The following is a 15,547-nucleotide window of genomic DNA, read 5'->3' as shown; positions in this document are numbered from 1 at the left end:
ATCTGATTGGCCTTATTTGAATATTTCTGAGAGATCAGAGCCATGGTACGGCCCAGGAAATCCATTGTACAAAGTGAAAGTTAAATGTTGTGCTCATGTGATTTCTAATTTAACCAGGAAGTAAATAGTGTAAGCTGCACCTTATGGACTGATCCAGGGCAGTACAAGGCAGCCTGGAGATCCTCTTCAGGCCTGGTCACAGTTAAGTAAAAAACATTGCTTTTCACCACTTTTTAAAGTTGTATTTTATCATCCTTGTGAAATATAATCATGGAACAGATCATATTGGCTGTATAGTCAACATATTGTACGTCAGGTCACTTCAATAAGCGACAGTTGTAATTCTGCAATGAAACTGTTAGTGACAATAATTGTGGCTTGGTAAAGGCTTTCCATGTTGTCATTCCTCGTGGAGGCTGAGTGAAATTTTAAGAACTGGTTAAAAAATGCATACCTAGTTTCATGTAGTTCTCATTCAGACCTTCTCAAGAGACATGAAACTGAGGTCTTGTCTGCTGTCTGCTAAAGATCCCATTGAGGTGCACATACCATAGCGAGACATAGATAGGTTAGGTGATTGGGCAGGTAGGTGGCAGATGAAGTATAATGTAGGGAAGTGCGAAGTCATCCACCTGGGTAGCAAAAACAGTAGAGCGGGTTATTTTTTAGAAGGGGAGAGATTAGAATGTGTTAGCGTCCAGAGGGACTTGGGTGTCCTTGTACACCAATCACAGAAAGTTAGTCTGTAGGTGCAGCAAACAATTAGGAAGGCGAACGGTATGTTAGCATTCATTATGAAAGGATTAGAGTATAAGAATAGGGAAGTCTTGCTGCAACTGTATACGGCCCTGGTGAGACCACACCTGGAATACTGTGTGCAGTTTTGGGCTCCTTATTAAAGGAAGCATGTACTTGCCTTGGAGGGGGTGCAGCGTAGATTTATTAGGTTAGTACCAGGGATGAAGGGGATGAGTTACGAGGATAGGCTGACCAATTTGGGCCTATATTCTCTAGAATATAGAAGAATTAGAGGAGATCTTATAGAAACCTATAAGATCATCAAAGGGTATGATAGAGTAGATAGTGGGAGATTGTTTTCCCTGGTTGGAGAAACTAAAACCAGGGGTTACAACCTTAAAATCAGAGGCCAACCCTTTCACACTGAGTTGAGGAAGAACTTCTTCACTCAAAGGGTCGTGAATGTATGGAACTCACTACCCCAAAGGGCTGTTGACGCTTAGTCCTTGAACATATTCTATTCTATATTCTATCTCAAGACTGAGATAGATAGATTTCTTATTGCAAAAGGGATTAAGGGATATGGGGATAAGGCAGGGTCAGGTTATTAGCTGGAGTTAGATTAGAAGATCAGCCATGATTGAACGGTGGGGCAGGCTCGAAGGGCCAAATGGCCTACTCCTGCTCCTACATGTTATGTTATCAGTGTTTCATAGTGCAATTGTGGTATTTATCAATAAGAAAGTGATTCTAATGAGACTGAGATCTACTGAGAAACCTCACTAATTTCAGTCTCATGGTGGTGCTTTGGGTTGCTACCGCATGTAAATGGGATGCATTAGAAGTTCACAGAGCAAACAGGAAGGAATAATCTGGGTTCTGTTCTTGCAGTTGTGTGAGGAGCAGGTTGTGGCTTTATACATCTGAATCCTATTATAATAGGCTTTGCCTTATAACAGGGTTCTACTGTATGAAGTCAGAATGTCATAAGGTTCACAGGAAACCCACTAATGTGATGTTTGTCAATTATGACTTTGGACAAGATCTTATGGACAAGGCCTCATAAACTGGAATGCACACCCTGAATAAAATCCAGTTTGCCAGATGTCTAATAACCAACTAATGTCAATCCACCTGTGGATTATAATTATAATAATTGTTGTATTAGATGTTATCACAAAGTTAAAATGGCACAAATCACTTCACAGGATTTTAAAGTGTTGAATATATTTGAATAATGATGGTATATTTGTGGACAAAAGCAGCAGCCAATTCATACACATCATTATTATAAATTTTAAAATTAATTTCACAGCTGTTTGTAGAAACAACAAGTTCCTACAAACAGCTATTAAATGAATTTTAAAGTATATATTAATAATAGTAATCCTTGTATTTAATATTTCACTTTATCTGGTCATCAAGATATTTCAAAGCCCTTCATGGGATTTTACTGTGAAGAGTTGTGACTGTATTTGTAGGTGAACACTGCAATTTGCACTTAACAGAGTCTTGACTAACAGCCATGAAGTGAATGGCCAGTTAGTTATATTTAGGGGAAATTGTTAGGCAGGATGCTTGGAGAAAAAAATGAAGTCAGAATGCCATAAGATTTAGGGGAAACTCACCAATGTGGGTTTCATGCATTATCATAAGATCAATTACAAATTTCACTGGAGGACTGTTGGCCAGATGAAACTCTTCTCTTTTCAAATATTGCCATGGAATCACTAACGACAGTCAGAATAGATGGATGGGATCTAAATGTAATGTCTCATCTAAAGGACACTGAAGTGTCAGCCTAGACCATGAGCTCAGAGTATCCTTTGACAGAGATAAGAGTATCAACTAATCCAGGTTGCCAGTTGGTGAGCTGAGCCTCTTTAGGGCAGAGTTTACTCCAAGGAAATGTGTCTGGCAATAAACTATCAGAATTGAGTTGATCTTCATATGACAGTCTCAGCTGCCTCTACCTGAGCTCCCTACCTGTTGTCCTCTAATATGGCCCTAGTTCTTTCCAATTCCATGTTTTTTACTGCGAATACTTCACTAATAATAATAATAATAATAATTCTTGCATTTGATATAGCGCTTTTCACGTCGGGAGGACGTCCCAAAGTGCTTCACAGAACACACTGCAAAGTGAATTGACTGTATATTTGTGGGTGAACGCGGCAGCCAATTGCGCACAGCAATGTCCCACAAACAGTCGTAGATTGAAAATGACCAATTTATTATTGTTTTTTGTTTTGGAGGGATTATTATTAGGTGTGTGGAGTAAGGAAACTTGCCCAAGGTTTCGCCCTCTGCCTGGAATTGAACTCAGGTCTCTCGCTTGCAAAGCGAGTGCTCTAACCACTGAGCTACAGGACTCCCAACTACCATGAAACCCTCTCTGTATCAACTGTCAGACTGCTTTGGGCCGCAGGAATTTTGAAAAATTTTTTTATAAAGAAAAGGGCTATAAAATGTACATTTTGAATTTCCTTCTAGCTAGCGAGCTCTCTGTGCGTCTGCCAAGTTCCAGGTTATCAGGTTGACATAATTGTCATTTCCTGTTTGTTGTGCAAAGCAGCAAGTGATGTCAGTGACAACCTATTTAGTCGCAAGTTAGCTATTTTAGAGTGAATACAGGCTGGCATACAGGAAACGCGTGGACCAGCTGTGCTCATATGCAGTGAATGGGGTCCTCATTTGCAACTACAACCAAATTTGTTATAAAGGAGCATGTTATAACTGGGCCATTCAACAACCTCTCACATTAATATAGCGGCATTCACATGGGGTCTGGGAGGTGACTGTAAGCACAGATGAAGAGGAAGTTCTTCAGGCATGATCTGACAATGGGGAAGGAGGAGGCAAGGTGGAGGGATTGAGGGAGAGAGTTTCAAAGTTTCAAGGTGTAGTGCCTGCAAGCACGGCTGCCGATGATGGATCAGAGGAAATGAGGGACAAGTAGGAGGCCGGAGTCAGCTAGGCAGAAATGGTGGGTGGTGGAGAACCCAAGTGGGGTACAAGCAGGCTGGAGTGGTAGGGAGGTGCCAGGGCATGAAGGGATTTGTAGATGAGTGTGAGGATCTGGATCTTGACATCGATCCATTTTGTAATAGGGAGCCAATGGAGCTTGGCGAGGACTGGTGTGATGAGAGTACAGAGTTTATCAGAACAGGTAAGTATACAGGAGTTGGAGTTTTGAATTAGTTGGATTTTGTGGATTGTGGAGCTGGGGAGATAGGCGAAGAGGGCATTGGAATAATCGGGACGGGAGGTAATGAAAGCACGGATGAGGGAATCCACTGCGTTGGGTGTGAGGTACGGTCGGAGAAGGCAATGTCCTGGTGGTGGAGAAAAGCGGTCCTGGTCAGGGACCAGATGTGGGGTAGAAAGACCACCTGAGGATTGAATCTGGCACCCAGGTTATGCACAGGTTCGAAAAATTTTAGCGATAGGCCGGTTGAGGAGGTTGGAGAAGCAGGCGAGAATAGCTTGACAAGAGCCAAGGAGCTCAGGCTTTCCTCTTATTAACATTCAGATGCAGGAAATTTGGGCTCATCTACGTCTGACAAACAAGCTGTCAGAATATCAGCGACCTGGAGTTGTAGCTGGAGGAGGAGAAGTAGTTTTGGGTGTCATAATAATAATAATAATAATCCTTGCATTTGATATAGCGCTTTTCACGTCGGGAGGACGTCCCAAAGCGCTTCACAGAATATGCTGTAAAGTGAGTTGACTGTATATTTGTGGGCGAACGCGGCAGCCAATTGCGCACAGCAATGTCCCACAAACAGTCATAGATTGAAAATGACCAATTTATTATTGTTTTTGTTTTTTGGAGGGATTATTATTAGGCTCTGTGTGGAGTAAGGAAACTTGCCCAAGGTTTCGCCCTCTGCCTGGAATTGAACTCAGGTCTCTCGCTTGCAAAGCGAGTGCTCTAACCACTGAGCTACAGGTCATCCACATATATGTGGAAGTTTATCCTGTGTCTGGAATGATATCTCAGGAACATGTAAATAAGAAAAAGAGGGGGTCCATTGATGGAGCCTTCAGGTACAACACAGGTGAATGGACAGGGGAGGAAGGATATACTGTTTGTGGAGATAAAAGCTCAGGATGTAGTGCTTGATGACTGCTGCTTTGTTGATCTGTAGTTATAAACTATAGGACTACTCATGGTGACAGTCTAATAATAATAATAATAATCCCTGCTTTTGATATAGCGCTTTTCACGTCTTCTAGACATCTCAAAGTGCTTCACAGAATATGCTGTAAAGTTAATTGACTGTATAATTGTGGGCGAAACGCGGAAGCCAGTTGCACACAGCAGTGTCTCACAAACAGTTGTGGATTGAAAATGACCAATTTATTATTGTTTTGTTTTTGGAGGGATTATTATTAGGTGTGTGGAGTAAGGAAACTTGCCCAAGGTTTCGCCCTGACCTGCCTGGAATTGAACCCAGGTGTCTCGCTTGCAAGGCGCGTGCTCTAACCACTGAGCTACAAGACTCCACTTATTGAATAACAGCAGCTTGCTATATTTATCATACCCTTCACATACGATAAGGAGCTCAGAGAAGTTGCACATCCCAGCTGCATCTTCCTAGTTTGCACTGAGTTTCACTGGACCATAGTTCCTCATTTTCAGTAGAGATATGAGTTTGCTAATTCAGAAATATAAACCAGGAAATTTGAAATGTAACCCACAACAAACTTCACCCATTGCTATATGACAGGGTACTGCAGCAGCAATTAGGAAACCAACTCGATCAAGTACTTCCTCTTCTCTGATACACCTTTAATCCAGTAAATCAAGAAACAATCTCTACTAACTCAATTAATTCAAATCTGCTTTGAAAGATCCATGGTCTCATTCTAATTGCACAAAATTAGTAGCTTCTCTAGCACCAGAACCTTGCATTTTTTTATTGAATACTTTCATAGCAATTTCTATGTTTTCTAAGTCTTATATATTTCTTGTTATTATAAAGCGTTACCCAAATTGGCTCATCTCTCTGCTTGTCTAAAACTCAACCCAACATTTTTCCTTCAGTCACCTCCCTCGTATCTATCGTCCTTATTTCCCACTTTTCTCAGCTTTTCACACTGTCCCTGTCAGGCGCTTCAAGGCGTTCTCCTATATGAAAGGTTGTGTGAACTTTTATTTAGAATGCATCTTTTTAAAAAGTAGCAATTTCTTCTTGAGGCAGAGGAAATGTCATGTGGTTTAATGTTTGCGCCTCTCCTGTGTGGTGTGACATTACAGTGGATGTTGAGGGTTAGTTTGATGTTCAAAGTAATGATCTAGTAATAATATGCCAATCAGCTGTTTTTGGAGGCTTGTAAACTAGAGTTGAGTCCAGATTTAGCAGATCTGGTAAACACCAAGAGCACTCCTGGATTAAGCTTCCACATTGCTATCTCAGCCTTGGAATCTAATTGTTCTCTAGTAGGAAGAGAGGGAGTTAAGAAGTTGTTCAGCAGCCAGCAATTCCACTAATTTCACATTTAGACTATTCCCTTAATACTTAAAAACATGCAGGTTTTGACAGATACTTAAATTCAGTCCTAAACTTGAACGTGACTTGCACACTATCGTCCTGTTCCGGAATAATTCTGTTTCAGCAGTTCTGTCTGTCATGTGACAAGATTGACTATGAATAAAACTAACAATTATTTTAAGATAAAATCTGCCTAACAGTTTTCTTAACTGTGTGCGTACACGTGCCTAAATTGGATGCATATGAGAAGCCATTTGATGTGCTTTTCCACAGATTCTTTTACGATGACAGAAAATTGGATTCCCAAATTAATTAAGAATTTGCCCAAATTTGCATGCTCTGAAATGTTAAAAAAAAGAACCAGGGGAATTTTTGGCCCCTGAAAGGTAATTTACCCCCGATAATCCGTTCTATAAATGATTGTCTTTCAGCAGCTCTGTCTGACATGACAAGATTGATTGTGAATAAAACTAACATTTTAACACAGAATCTGATGAACTGTGTTATTAACTGCTCCTAATGTGTGCCTACCTGGGGATTTGGTAGGGTAGGATTCAGATGAAAGGATCCGTCAAGATCTAATAAACTGGTGGTGCAGGCTTGATGAGCAGAATTGCTTCTTCACCTTGTTCTTATTTTCCTGTGTTTCCTGTATAGAGAGGCCTTGCATATCGAGTAACACAAAGGTCTATTCTTTGTCTGTTTCACAATCTGTCGGAAATGAAAGCGCTTGCACATTACAGTGACCTGGAGAGTAAAGGGGATGAGAATGTCTGATTACGGGATGAGCTAGGAGTCTAATCAGGAGAAATGAGACTCCATTAAAAAAAGAGGAAATGAAAGTAATAGAAAGATATTGTGAAAAATAAATTTTACTTATAGAAAAATAAAAGCTTCAGTGAGATGACCATATTACACAATATTGGTTATGTAGATGTTTTTGATGGTTTTAAAGGAGCTGTTTAAAAGGATATTTGATTATTAGCAGTCCTGTAGTGTATTGGTTAGAGCACTTGCCGGGCACTCTAACCTGCCGGGCAGGGCGAAACCGTAGGTAAGTTTCCTTGCTGCACATACCTCTGTTTACCCAACAGTAAGTAGGAACCCAGTTGTTATTCGATTGGCAGATTGCTTTCTTAATTAATTTTGGGGGAATAATCCCCAAAAATTTGGTCAGTCAATCCACGACTGCTTGTGGGAGACTGCTGTGTGCGTTTAGCTGCCACTTTTCACCCACAAAATATACAGGCAATTCACTTTACAGTATATTTTGTGAAGTGCTTTGAGACGTCTTGACGACGTAATATAAATTTTATGGATTATAATTTTATTGCTTCTTCAAGTAGTATCCACTGTTCTGGCATTTACTTACTGTTCTTTTTTTAAACAACAGGCAAAAGACGCTAACCAGTTATGATCAAAGTCTGAAAGCCCAGTAAGAACAGCCATGTCTTTAGATAAAATCCGCATTGACTCCACTGAGCTGATTGAGAAGAAGCCCCTAGACGCTGGAGGCTTTGGAATGGTCTCGCTGTGTTTCAGCAAGAATCATGGACTTGTTGTTCTCAAAACCGTGTACACAGGACCACAGCGAACAGAGTAAGTGTAATGTGAGGAGGACCTGCTGCCGTGACTTTAAATTCATTGCAATTTGTTTTCAATCAGCAGGATAGCAAAATGTCTGCAAATGCTGAAGAATTTATTCTGCTTGATGTGATAAAAATTGAGGAGTGGGTCAGGAAAGATATTGGGATAGAAAGAGCCTGTTGTGTCAATGCGAGGATTATACTTCTTTGATGCACCACATGTGCAAAGGCATTGAAGAAAATGCCCATTGCAAAACTGCTGGACAATGAGTTCAAAGTCCCATCATGGGACACAAACCCAAACCCTTCTGACTCAGAGACGAGAGTGCTACCGACCGTGCGGGGCTGAAACCTCATCTCTTTTATTGTGTAATGTTTTCACAAAGTATACTGTGATACTTTACAACGTGCTTCAGCAGTGTCACCGTTGCATAGCCACATGACCTGATATAAATCTTCTTTTATGCTCTATGATTCTAAACAATATTTTGTCCAGGAATCCTCAAAGGGCTGACATGCATGTCAATGGAGTCCATTAATTGTCTGCCCGCCGTATCTCCTTCCTGTTCAAGAGCACAAGGTTCCTCTTTACATAAAGCGATCTCTGCACTGCTGACAGCTCCCAGTTGGAGATGACCCTGTCTGCAACAAGGTGTCTCAGCCCAATTTAAAAAGATGCTGTAAAGCATAAGAGTTTCAACACCAATGAGCTTGAGTCACAGGCTGGCTGTGAACTTAGTTGAGAGAACATTGCCATTTATGATCAGATGAAATGCTATATGGAAATGAGACAATTTCATTTCATGTAAAGGGTTTGACAGGAGGAGGAGGAGGAAGAAACATTGTGACTAGCCATCCCTTATGGTGCCTCCTGGAACCTGATTGATTTGTGCAGGTGAATGATTATTAGTGGTTAATGATCTTACGTCATTAGGTAGCTACAAGAAGCGATCTTTTTATTGCACTGTTGACGTAACAAAAGATTGCTATTTGTGTGCCAGCCTGGTTCAGTGATAGCACTCTTGTCTCTGAGTCAGAAGATTGTCAGAAGGTCCAAGCCCCATGTCGGGACTTAGAATCACATTGTCTTAAGCTGACACACCAGTGCATTTCTAGGGGGGTGTTGCTTGTCGGAGGTGCCATCCTTTGGATGAGATGTTAAACCGAGGTCCTGTTGAAGATTCCATGGCACTATTCAAAAAGAGAAGGTTATTTCTCCCAAAGTCCTGGCCAACAAATCCCCCAAATAAAATTGGTCACTCACTGCATGGCTGTTTGTGGGATATTGCTGTGCACAAACTGGCTGCCACATTTCACCTACGAAAAAATATACAGTCAATCCACTTTCCAGCCTGAATTTTCAAGCCAGTTTCTGTAAATTCTTTTAATTTAAAAAATAATCCCTGCATTTGATATACCTTTCAATACCTTTCACCTCAAAGAGACTCACAGGCTTTACTCCACAGTGTAGCAATTGTCTTTTGTAGGCCAACTCAGCCAATTTGTAGATGCAATGTCCCACAGCCACAAAGTCAATGACTTTTTCTATTTGGAGAATTATCAGAAGGAAACCAGGAGAAATTCCCTTCTCTTTTGAGCAGTACTGCCTCCAGCAATGCAGCATACCCTCTGCACTGCATTGGAGTGTAAGTTAGCCCAGACAACATGATTTCAAAGTGCCAATGTGGAGCTTGAACTCACAATCTTCAGAAGTGAGAGTGCTACCAACTGAGCCAGGCTGACACTTTAAAGATAATCCTAAATTTAACAATTTATTGAATACTGGATGCTACAAAATGCTACATAAATCTAGGCCTCAGTGGAATTTCTCCCCAATAGTTCTTGTAACCTTTGGCGTCTACCAATAACAGAGCCTGTAATGTCCCTCGCTCGACCCGCCCAACCATCGGCGGTCAGGCCTTCAGCCTCTCTGAGCAGATGAGCAGATAGTTTAATGGTTGTATAATGTTAACTGCTTGGGAGTTCGTATTTATTTCTTCTTTCATTTTGCAGATTCAATTCTTCCCTCCTGGAGGAAGGAAAAATGATGCACAGGTTGAATCATGATCGGGTTATAAAGCTGATCGGAGTTATTTTGGAAGAAGGCAATTACTCACTTGTCATGGAATTCATGGAAAATGGGAATTTGCTACAGCTTTTAAAATGTGTAAGTATCCCTGGGCCTGAGAGCGGGCCACACCCAAGTACTGCAATGTGAAAATATATGGAGAGAAATTCCACCTAGGTCTATATTTACTATATTTGTGCAGCACTTCAGGGCATTAAAAAATTGACAAATTATTAAAACGCAGCCTTAATTTTGAAGCCAGTTTCTGTAAATTATTTTAACTTCAAAAGTAATCCTTGCATTTGATATACCTTTCAATACCTTTCACCTCAAAGAGACTCACAGGCTTTACTCCAAAGTGTAGCATTTGTATTTGGTAGGCAACTCAGCCAATTTGTAGATGCAATGTCCCAAATCCATGAAGTCAATGACTTATTTTATTTGGAGAATTATCAGCAGGACACCAGGAGAAATACCCTTCTCTTTTGAGTAGTACCAGCTCCAGCAATGCAGCATACCTTCTGCACTGCATTGGAGTGTTAGTTAGCCCAGATCACATGAATTCAAAGTGACAATGTGGAGCTTGAACTCACAATCTTCAGAAATGAGAGTGCTACCAACCGAGCCAGGCTGACACTTTAAAGATAATCCTAAATTTAACAATTTATTGAATTGCTATAATGCTACATAAATCTAGGTCTCAGTGGAATTTCTCCCCAATAGTTCTTGTAACCTCTGGAGTCTACCAATAAAATAACCTGTAATGTGGATCATACAAATTATTAAGGGTAAAGATGTGCAGCTGGAATTCTTTTCTGGTGTTACAAAGAGCTACACATGTTGTTTTTCAATTTCTGCACTTTGCAAGACGAGTTTGTATGTTTCGTTTCAATATAATAAGTGCCGTAACAAGGCGAATATGAGGCAAGAGTTGCAAGGACAGATGTCTTATGACCCTGAGTCCGGTTGCTGAGAGCACAGAGGTGCAGAACATTTGTACTAGATGTCAAAGAGCAAGTGCATAGCTTTCCTGGGGCTGCTTTGCACATATAGTAGATGCCCAGATCCAGCCCCAGACAGAGTTCCTTCCTTTTATTTGAAATAATTCCACCCAGAGAGCTCTCCTAAAGCCTTGTTCAATTACCTCAGAGAGTAGATGAGACATTCACAACATTCTCACTCAATACCTGTGCCAATGGGGCAATTTACCTGGAGACCTAATGTGGGCTATCTCTCCTTTTCTTGGTCTCAACGGAGCAAGGGTCATTCATGCGTCAGCAAATGCTCAAGTCTTGTGACTTGAAAAAATGTAACTTGTGTGCAGAAGAAATCATCCATAGCTATTCTATACAGGCACATCAACTCTGTTAACTTACGGATTTAATAATTAACAGAAGTAGAGCACATGTTGATTCGATACAACAAAAACGCCCTTCAAGCGGGATAGCCTCTCGGAGCGTTGAACTGCTTGTAATTTCATACATATTTCAAATTGTAAAGGGAAATGTTTGTTTTCTATATTTCCATTTGGAAATTAAATCAATTTAATTGTTTGTAATTTTAGGTGTCTGTGCCATTATCTGTGAAAGGAAGGATAACTTTGGAAATTATTGAAGGAATGGCTTATCTAAATGAACAGCAAATTGTGCACAAAGATCTGAAACCTGAAAACATCTTGGTGGATGCAGATTATCACATCAAGGTAAAAAAACAATTTGCATTTATATAGCGTCGGTATATATAAAGGATAGAGAATGGACTGATGCACAATTTACTGCTCTTTGTAGTATATCCTGTGAAGCACTTTGAGACATTCTCCTGAAGTGAAAGGCACTATATGAAATATAAGGATTATTATTTATTATGTACAATAATATTTTTTATTTTTATTATTCTTTACATCAGGAGTTGAACAAACTGCGGCAGAGCACAATAGATGTTGCCTCAGCCCAAACGTTTTAAAAGTAAATAAACAGATTCAAGTGCAAACATTATTAAAAAGATTTGTGACTCATCGGGTAAGTCAGGTGTATAGGCTTGGCACTGAGAAAAGGGAGCAGTGAATTGTCCACGTGCATTGTGAATACCGAGCAAATCAGCCAGTCTCTGGGCAGATGTGGGTGATGTTTTTGGATTTAGCTGCTGTGAATTGTGCACACCAGGATTAAAAATTTGCACAACAAATCCAGTTTAGAACACTGCAAATTAGATTCTCTCTGTATTTCATAAGAAATGTAACAATTCTCACATAGTTGTCACTGGGGCAGAGAATCATCCCACTCAGCTTCTGTTAACCCTGCAATCCAAAGCCCTAAAGGATAGGGTGGTCCTAGCTGGACAAACAGCGGACAAAACCTTGCCGGATAGTAATATCAATGGCAAGCTGGGCAGTTTAGTTAGACTCCAGTAGTAACCCAATGCACACTCTGGGGTCACCAACACATGGCTCTTGCCCACCTGCGCCTAATACTCTCCAGAATTAGGTAAGCAGGATGCACCCTTCCAGGGAGAAAGTGCGCATTCCATTCCAAGAATCTATCTCTGGGATTTCCATGTGTACGTGGGATGCATAGAAATCTCAGTTTGATTTGCATACTGTTGAGTATGGTGATGTGTTTCCTCATGTGTCAGACACCCGGCTGACCAAAAAGATGACATAGTTTTTAAACCACCTGCTATTAATGTTGGAGACATTGTCGGAATAGAAGATTCTTTTAGTACCCGCTTTTTCTCTTTAGATCGCAGATCTTGGTGTAGCAACTTTTAAAACCTGGAGCAGGCTGACGGAAGAGCAAAACCGAAGGTCCAATTTAGGCATCCAGCCCAAGAACAATGCGGGTACTCTCTGCTACCTGGCTCCCGAGCACCTGCAATCGCTGAATACCAAACCCACGGAGAAATCTGATGTCTACAGTTTCTCAATCGTGGTCTGGGTCATCATGACCAATAAGGAACCATATGAAAGTAAGTAGTTTGTGACTGCTCACTTTGGGGCTCTTTGCGAGACTCAGAATCATAGACAGTTCACAGCACAGTAGGGCGAAATGTGGTCTTTGTGAGTGCTAGCTCCCCTACTGCAGTTATCTCCACTGATCCCATTGTCCTGCCCCTTAATATTATTTTTCCTCAAGCAGTTATCCAGTTCCCTTACAAATGTTTAACAGCCAGTTGTGGTGAGATATTACACTTGTACTAACTTCACAGTAAAGGCACATCTTCTAGCCTCTCCTGATTTTCTTCTGGGTATAATCCCAATTTATGCTGTCAGGATGCCAAGATTCTACTCTGTGTGAAGGGCACTATGTAAATGCAAGTTGTCGTTCTTACTAGCTCGCTGATTCCCATTCTTTTAACTTTTTAAAGCATTTTCAAACGAACGTGTGAATGCTAGACAATATAATACCAAGATCAATGTGCATCCCTCAGTATGATTGAGATTAGATCCATGTATAATACATCTGTAACATCCATGTGGATACATTTTCACCTCCTGAAAAGCAAAATCAAATTAAGCGTGGGGCCTCTTATAATCCCATCGCACTAATGATCCCTCTGAGCAAAGCACACCACCTTGTATCAGAAATCCTGTGAGGTGCTTGAGACTTCCTCTTGACGTGAAAGGCACTATAAAAATGCAAGGATTATTATTATTTACATCTGGTTTTGTTTTGGGGGATGGAGAAAGTACGCCATTCAAGAGGCATTAAATCCTGACCAAACCCCGACACACAACAACAACAAATTACATTTGTATAGCGCCTTTCAGGTCGGGAGGACATCCCAAGACGCTGGTCAGCCAGGGATTTGAACCCGAGCAGGTGGTTGGGATCAGGAGGGATGGAAGGTAGGGGTAGGAGGGTGAACAAAGGCATGGTTGAATAGGAGGGTCTTGAGACAGGCCTTGAAGCAGGCAAGAGAGGGAGCAAGCAAAGGGATTATAGGATGCAGTTCTAAAGGATAGTTCCACTATCCTATCGACCATGCCTTCACTCTCCTCAACATTCTTTTCTCTTCTTGCTCAGTGTTCACTGCTCCCATTATTAAGTGCTCCATGAGCCTATCACCCTCGTCCTTGCTGGACTCCACTTGTTCCCCATCCTCATCCCATCCTCCAAAGAATTGAGATCCTCGTCCTTTTAATCTCTCCAAAGTCCCTCCCGAATCCAGTTTGGGTGCAAACCCTTGACTCTCCAGTGTCTTGGGACATCCTCCTGACCTGAAAGGCACTATGCAATGCAATTTATTGTTTGTTGTGCTTGTTTTGACACATCAGCTTCTATGAGGTGGTAGATAAGGCTGTAAGAAAATCGCAATTATTTTGGTCCAAATGTTGCAGACACAGTTTGCTGAAGTTGTGGTTTTACTGTAGTCAGTTCAAGTACTTGCAGTGAGTACGGACTCCCATTGGACCATCCGCCTATCAAGGGAAGTGCATACTCACTATCGTCATTAAACATTGAGGAACTATATAAAGTTGCAGTGGGTGTTACAAGTTGTGGTTTCCAAAACAAAATCGTGGCCTGTGATTTTCTTATAGCCTTAGTGATAATGAAAATCAAGACCTGTGAAGTGATTTTTCTCAATTTTGATCGTCAAAATTGAGTCCTATAGCTCAGTGGTTAGAGCACTCGTCTCGCAAGCGAGAGACCTGAGTTTGATTTCCGACAGGGTGAAATGTTGGGCATGTTTCCTTACTCCACACGCCTCTGTTTACCTAGCAGTAATTAAGAACCCGGTTATTAGTCGATTGTAGATCGCTGTTCCAGGGGTAATAATTCCTTCGAAAAAATAATGAATTTGTCACTTCAATCCACGACTGTTTGTGGGACACTGCTGCGTGCAATTGGCTGCCACATTTTGCCCTTTACACTTTATAGTATATTCTGTGAAGCACTTTGAGGCGTCTCAAAGACGTGATAAAGCGCTATGTCAAATGCAAGGATTATTACTATTATCAACAACAACAACTTGAATTTATATAGCACACAGAGTAGCATAACATTAACTCAGAGTGCTTAACACTGACCCAGGGAGAGGAGGGAAAATGGCAAGGCATGGTCACAGAGGAAGATCTTTAAGTGTGATCAGAAGACGAGGAAGGAGGAGGCAATGCAGAGGGATTGAACCAGGGAGATTCATAGTTTGGGGTATAGTGGCTGAAAGCATGGCCACCAATGGTTGTATCTGTGTGAGTGTGTGTGTAGTTTGAGCGCTCCAAGATGCTATTCTACATGAAGGGCACTATATAAATGCAAGTTGTAGTTATTTTCTTTGGTGTATGTGTGATTTTGTGCACGTGGTTTGAGAGCTCCAAGAATGTGAATGGCGCTATATAAATGCTAATTGTTTTTTTTGTTTTGTGTGAGTGTTTGTACATGTGTGTGCTTGTGTGTAGTTTTATGTCTGTGTGTGTGGTTTTTCTGTTTTGTGTATGTGTGTATCATTTCTATAGTGTTTTTTGTGTGTTGCGTGGAGTTGGCTCTGGAACTCCATCCCCCAGTATCTTCGCCTTGCTTCCTCCCTTTTCTCCTTCAAGGCCGGTCTCAAGACCTTTCTCTTCAACCGTGCCTTCAGCTCCCCTCTCGACTCTCTACCCCCTCCTTGCTCCCTCCCTTCCCTCCCCTCACCCTGACCAGATCCCCCCTGCTCGGGTCTCG

General features: G+C 41.2%; 1 protein-coding gene across 4 annotated transcripts in view; it reads left to right on the top strand.

Moving 5' to 3' along the window:
* Window positions 1-15,547, top strand: part of ripk1l (receptor (TNFRSF)-interacting serine-threonine kinase 1, like) — a 34,397-nt gene that overhangs the window by 9,116 nt on the left and 9,734 nt on the right. For 2 of the 4 annotated variants that reach the window (XM_042346793.1, XM_042346792.1), the window contains exons 2-6: window positions 118-201; window positions 7,630-7,835; window positions 9,836-9,989; window positions 11,455-11,592; window positions 12,629-12,854. In XM_042346793.1, coding sequence (XP_042202727.1) covers window positions 7,684-7,835; window positions 9,836-9,989; window positions 11,455-11,592; window positions 12,629-12,854 — 670 coding nt within the window. In that variant the 5' untranslated portion in view covers window positions 118-201; window positions 7,630-7,683. Of the gene's footprint in view, window positions 1-117; window positions 202-3,583; window positions 3,908-7,629; window positions 7,836-9,835; window positions 9,990-11,454; window positions 11,593-12,628; window positions 12,855-15,547 lie in introns of those variants that run through there. The other 2 variants (XM_007889621.2, XM_007889619.2) reach the window with 2 other exon arrangements.

This window comes from Callorhinchus milii, unplaced genomic scaffold, assembly GCF_018977255.1.
Source record: "Callorhinchus milii isolate IMCB2004 unplaced genomic scaffold, IMCB_Cmil_1.0 Scaffold2, whole genome shotgun sequence".
In the NCBI taxonomy this organism is placed as follows: domain Eukaryota; kingdom Metazoa; phylum Chordata; class Chondrichthyes; order Chimaeriformes; family Callorhinchidae; genus Callorhinchus; species Callorhinchus milii.
The sequence above is the reverse complement of the archived record's forward strand: the minus strand, read 5'-3'. Positions and strand labels throughout refer to the sequence as shown.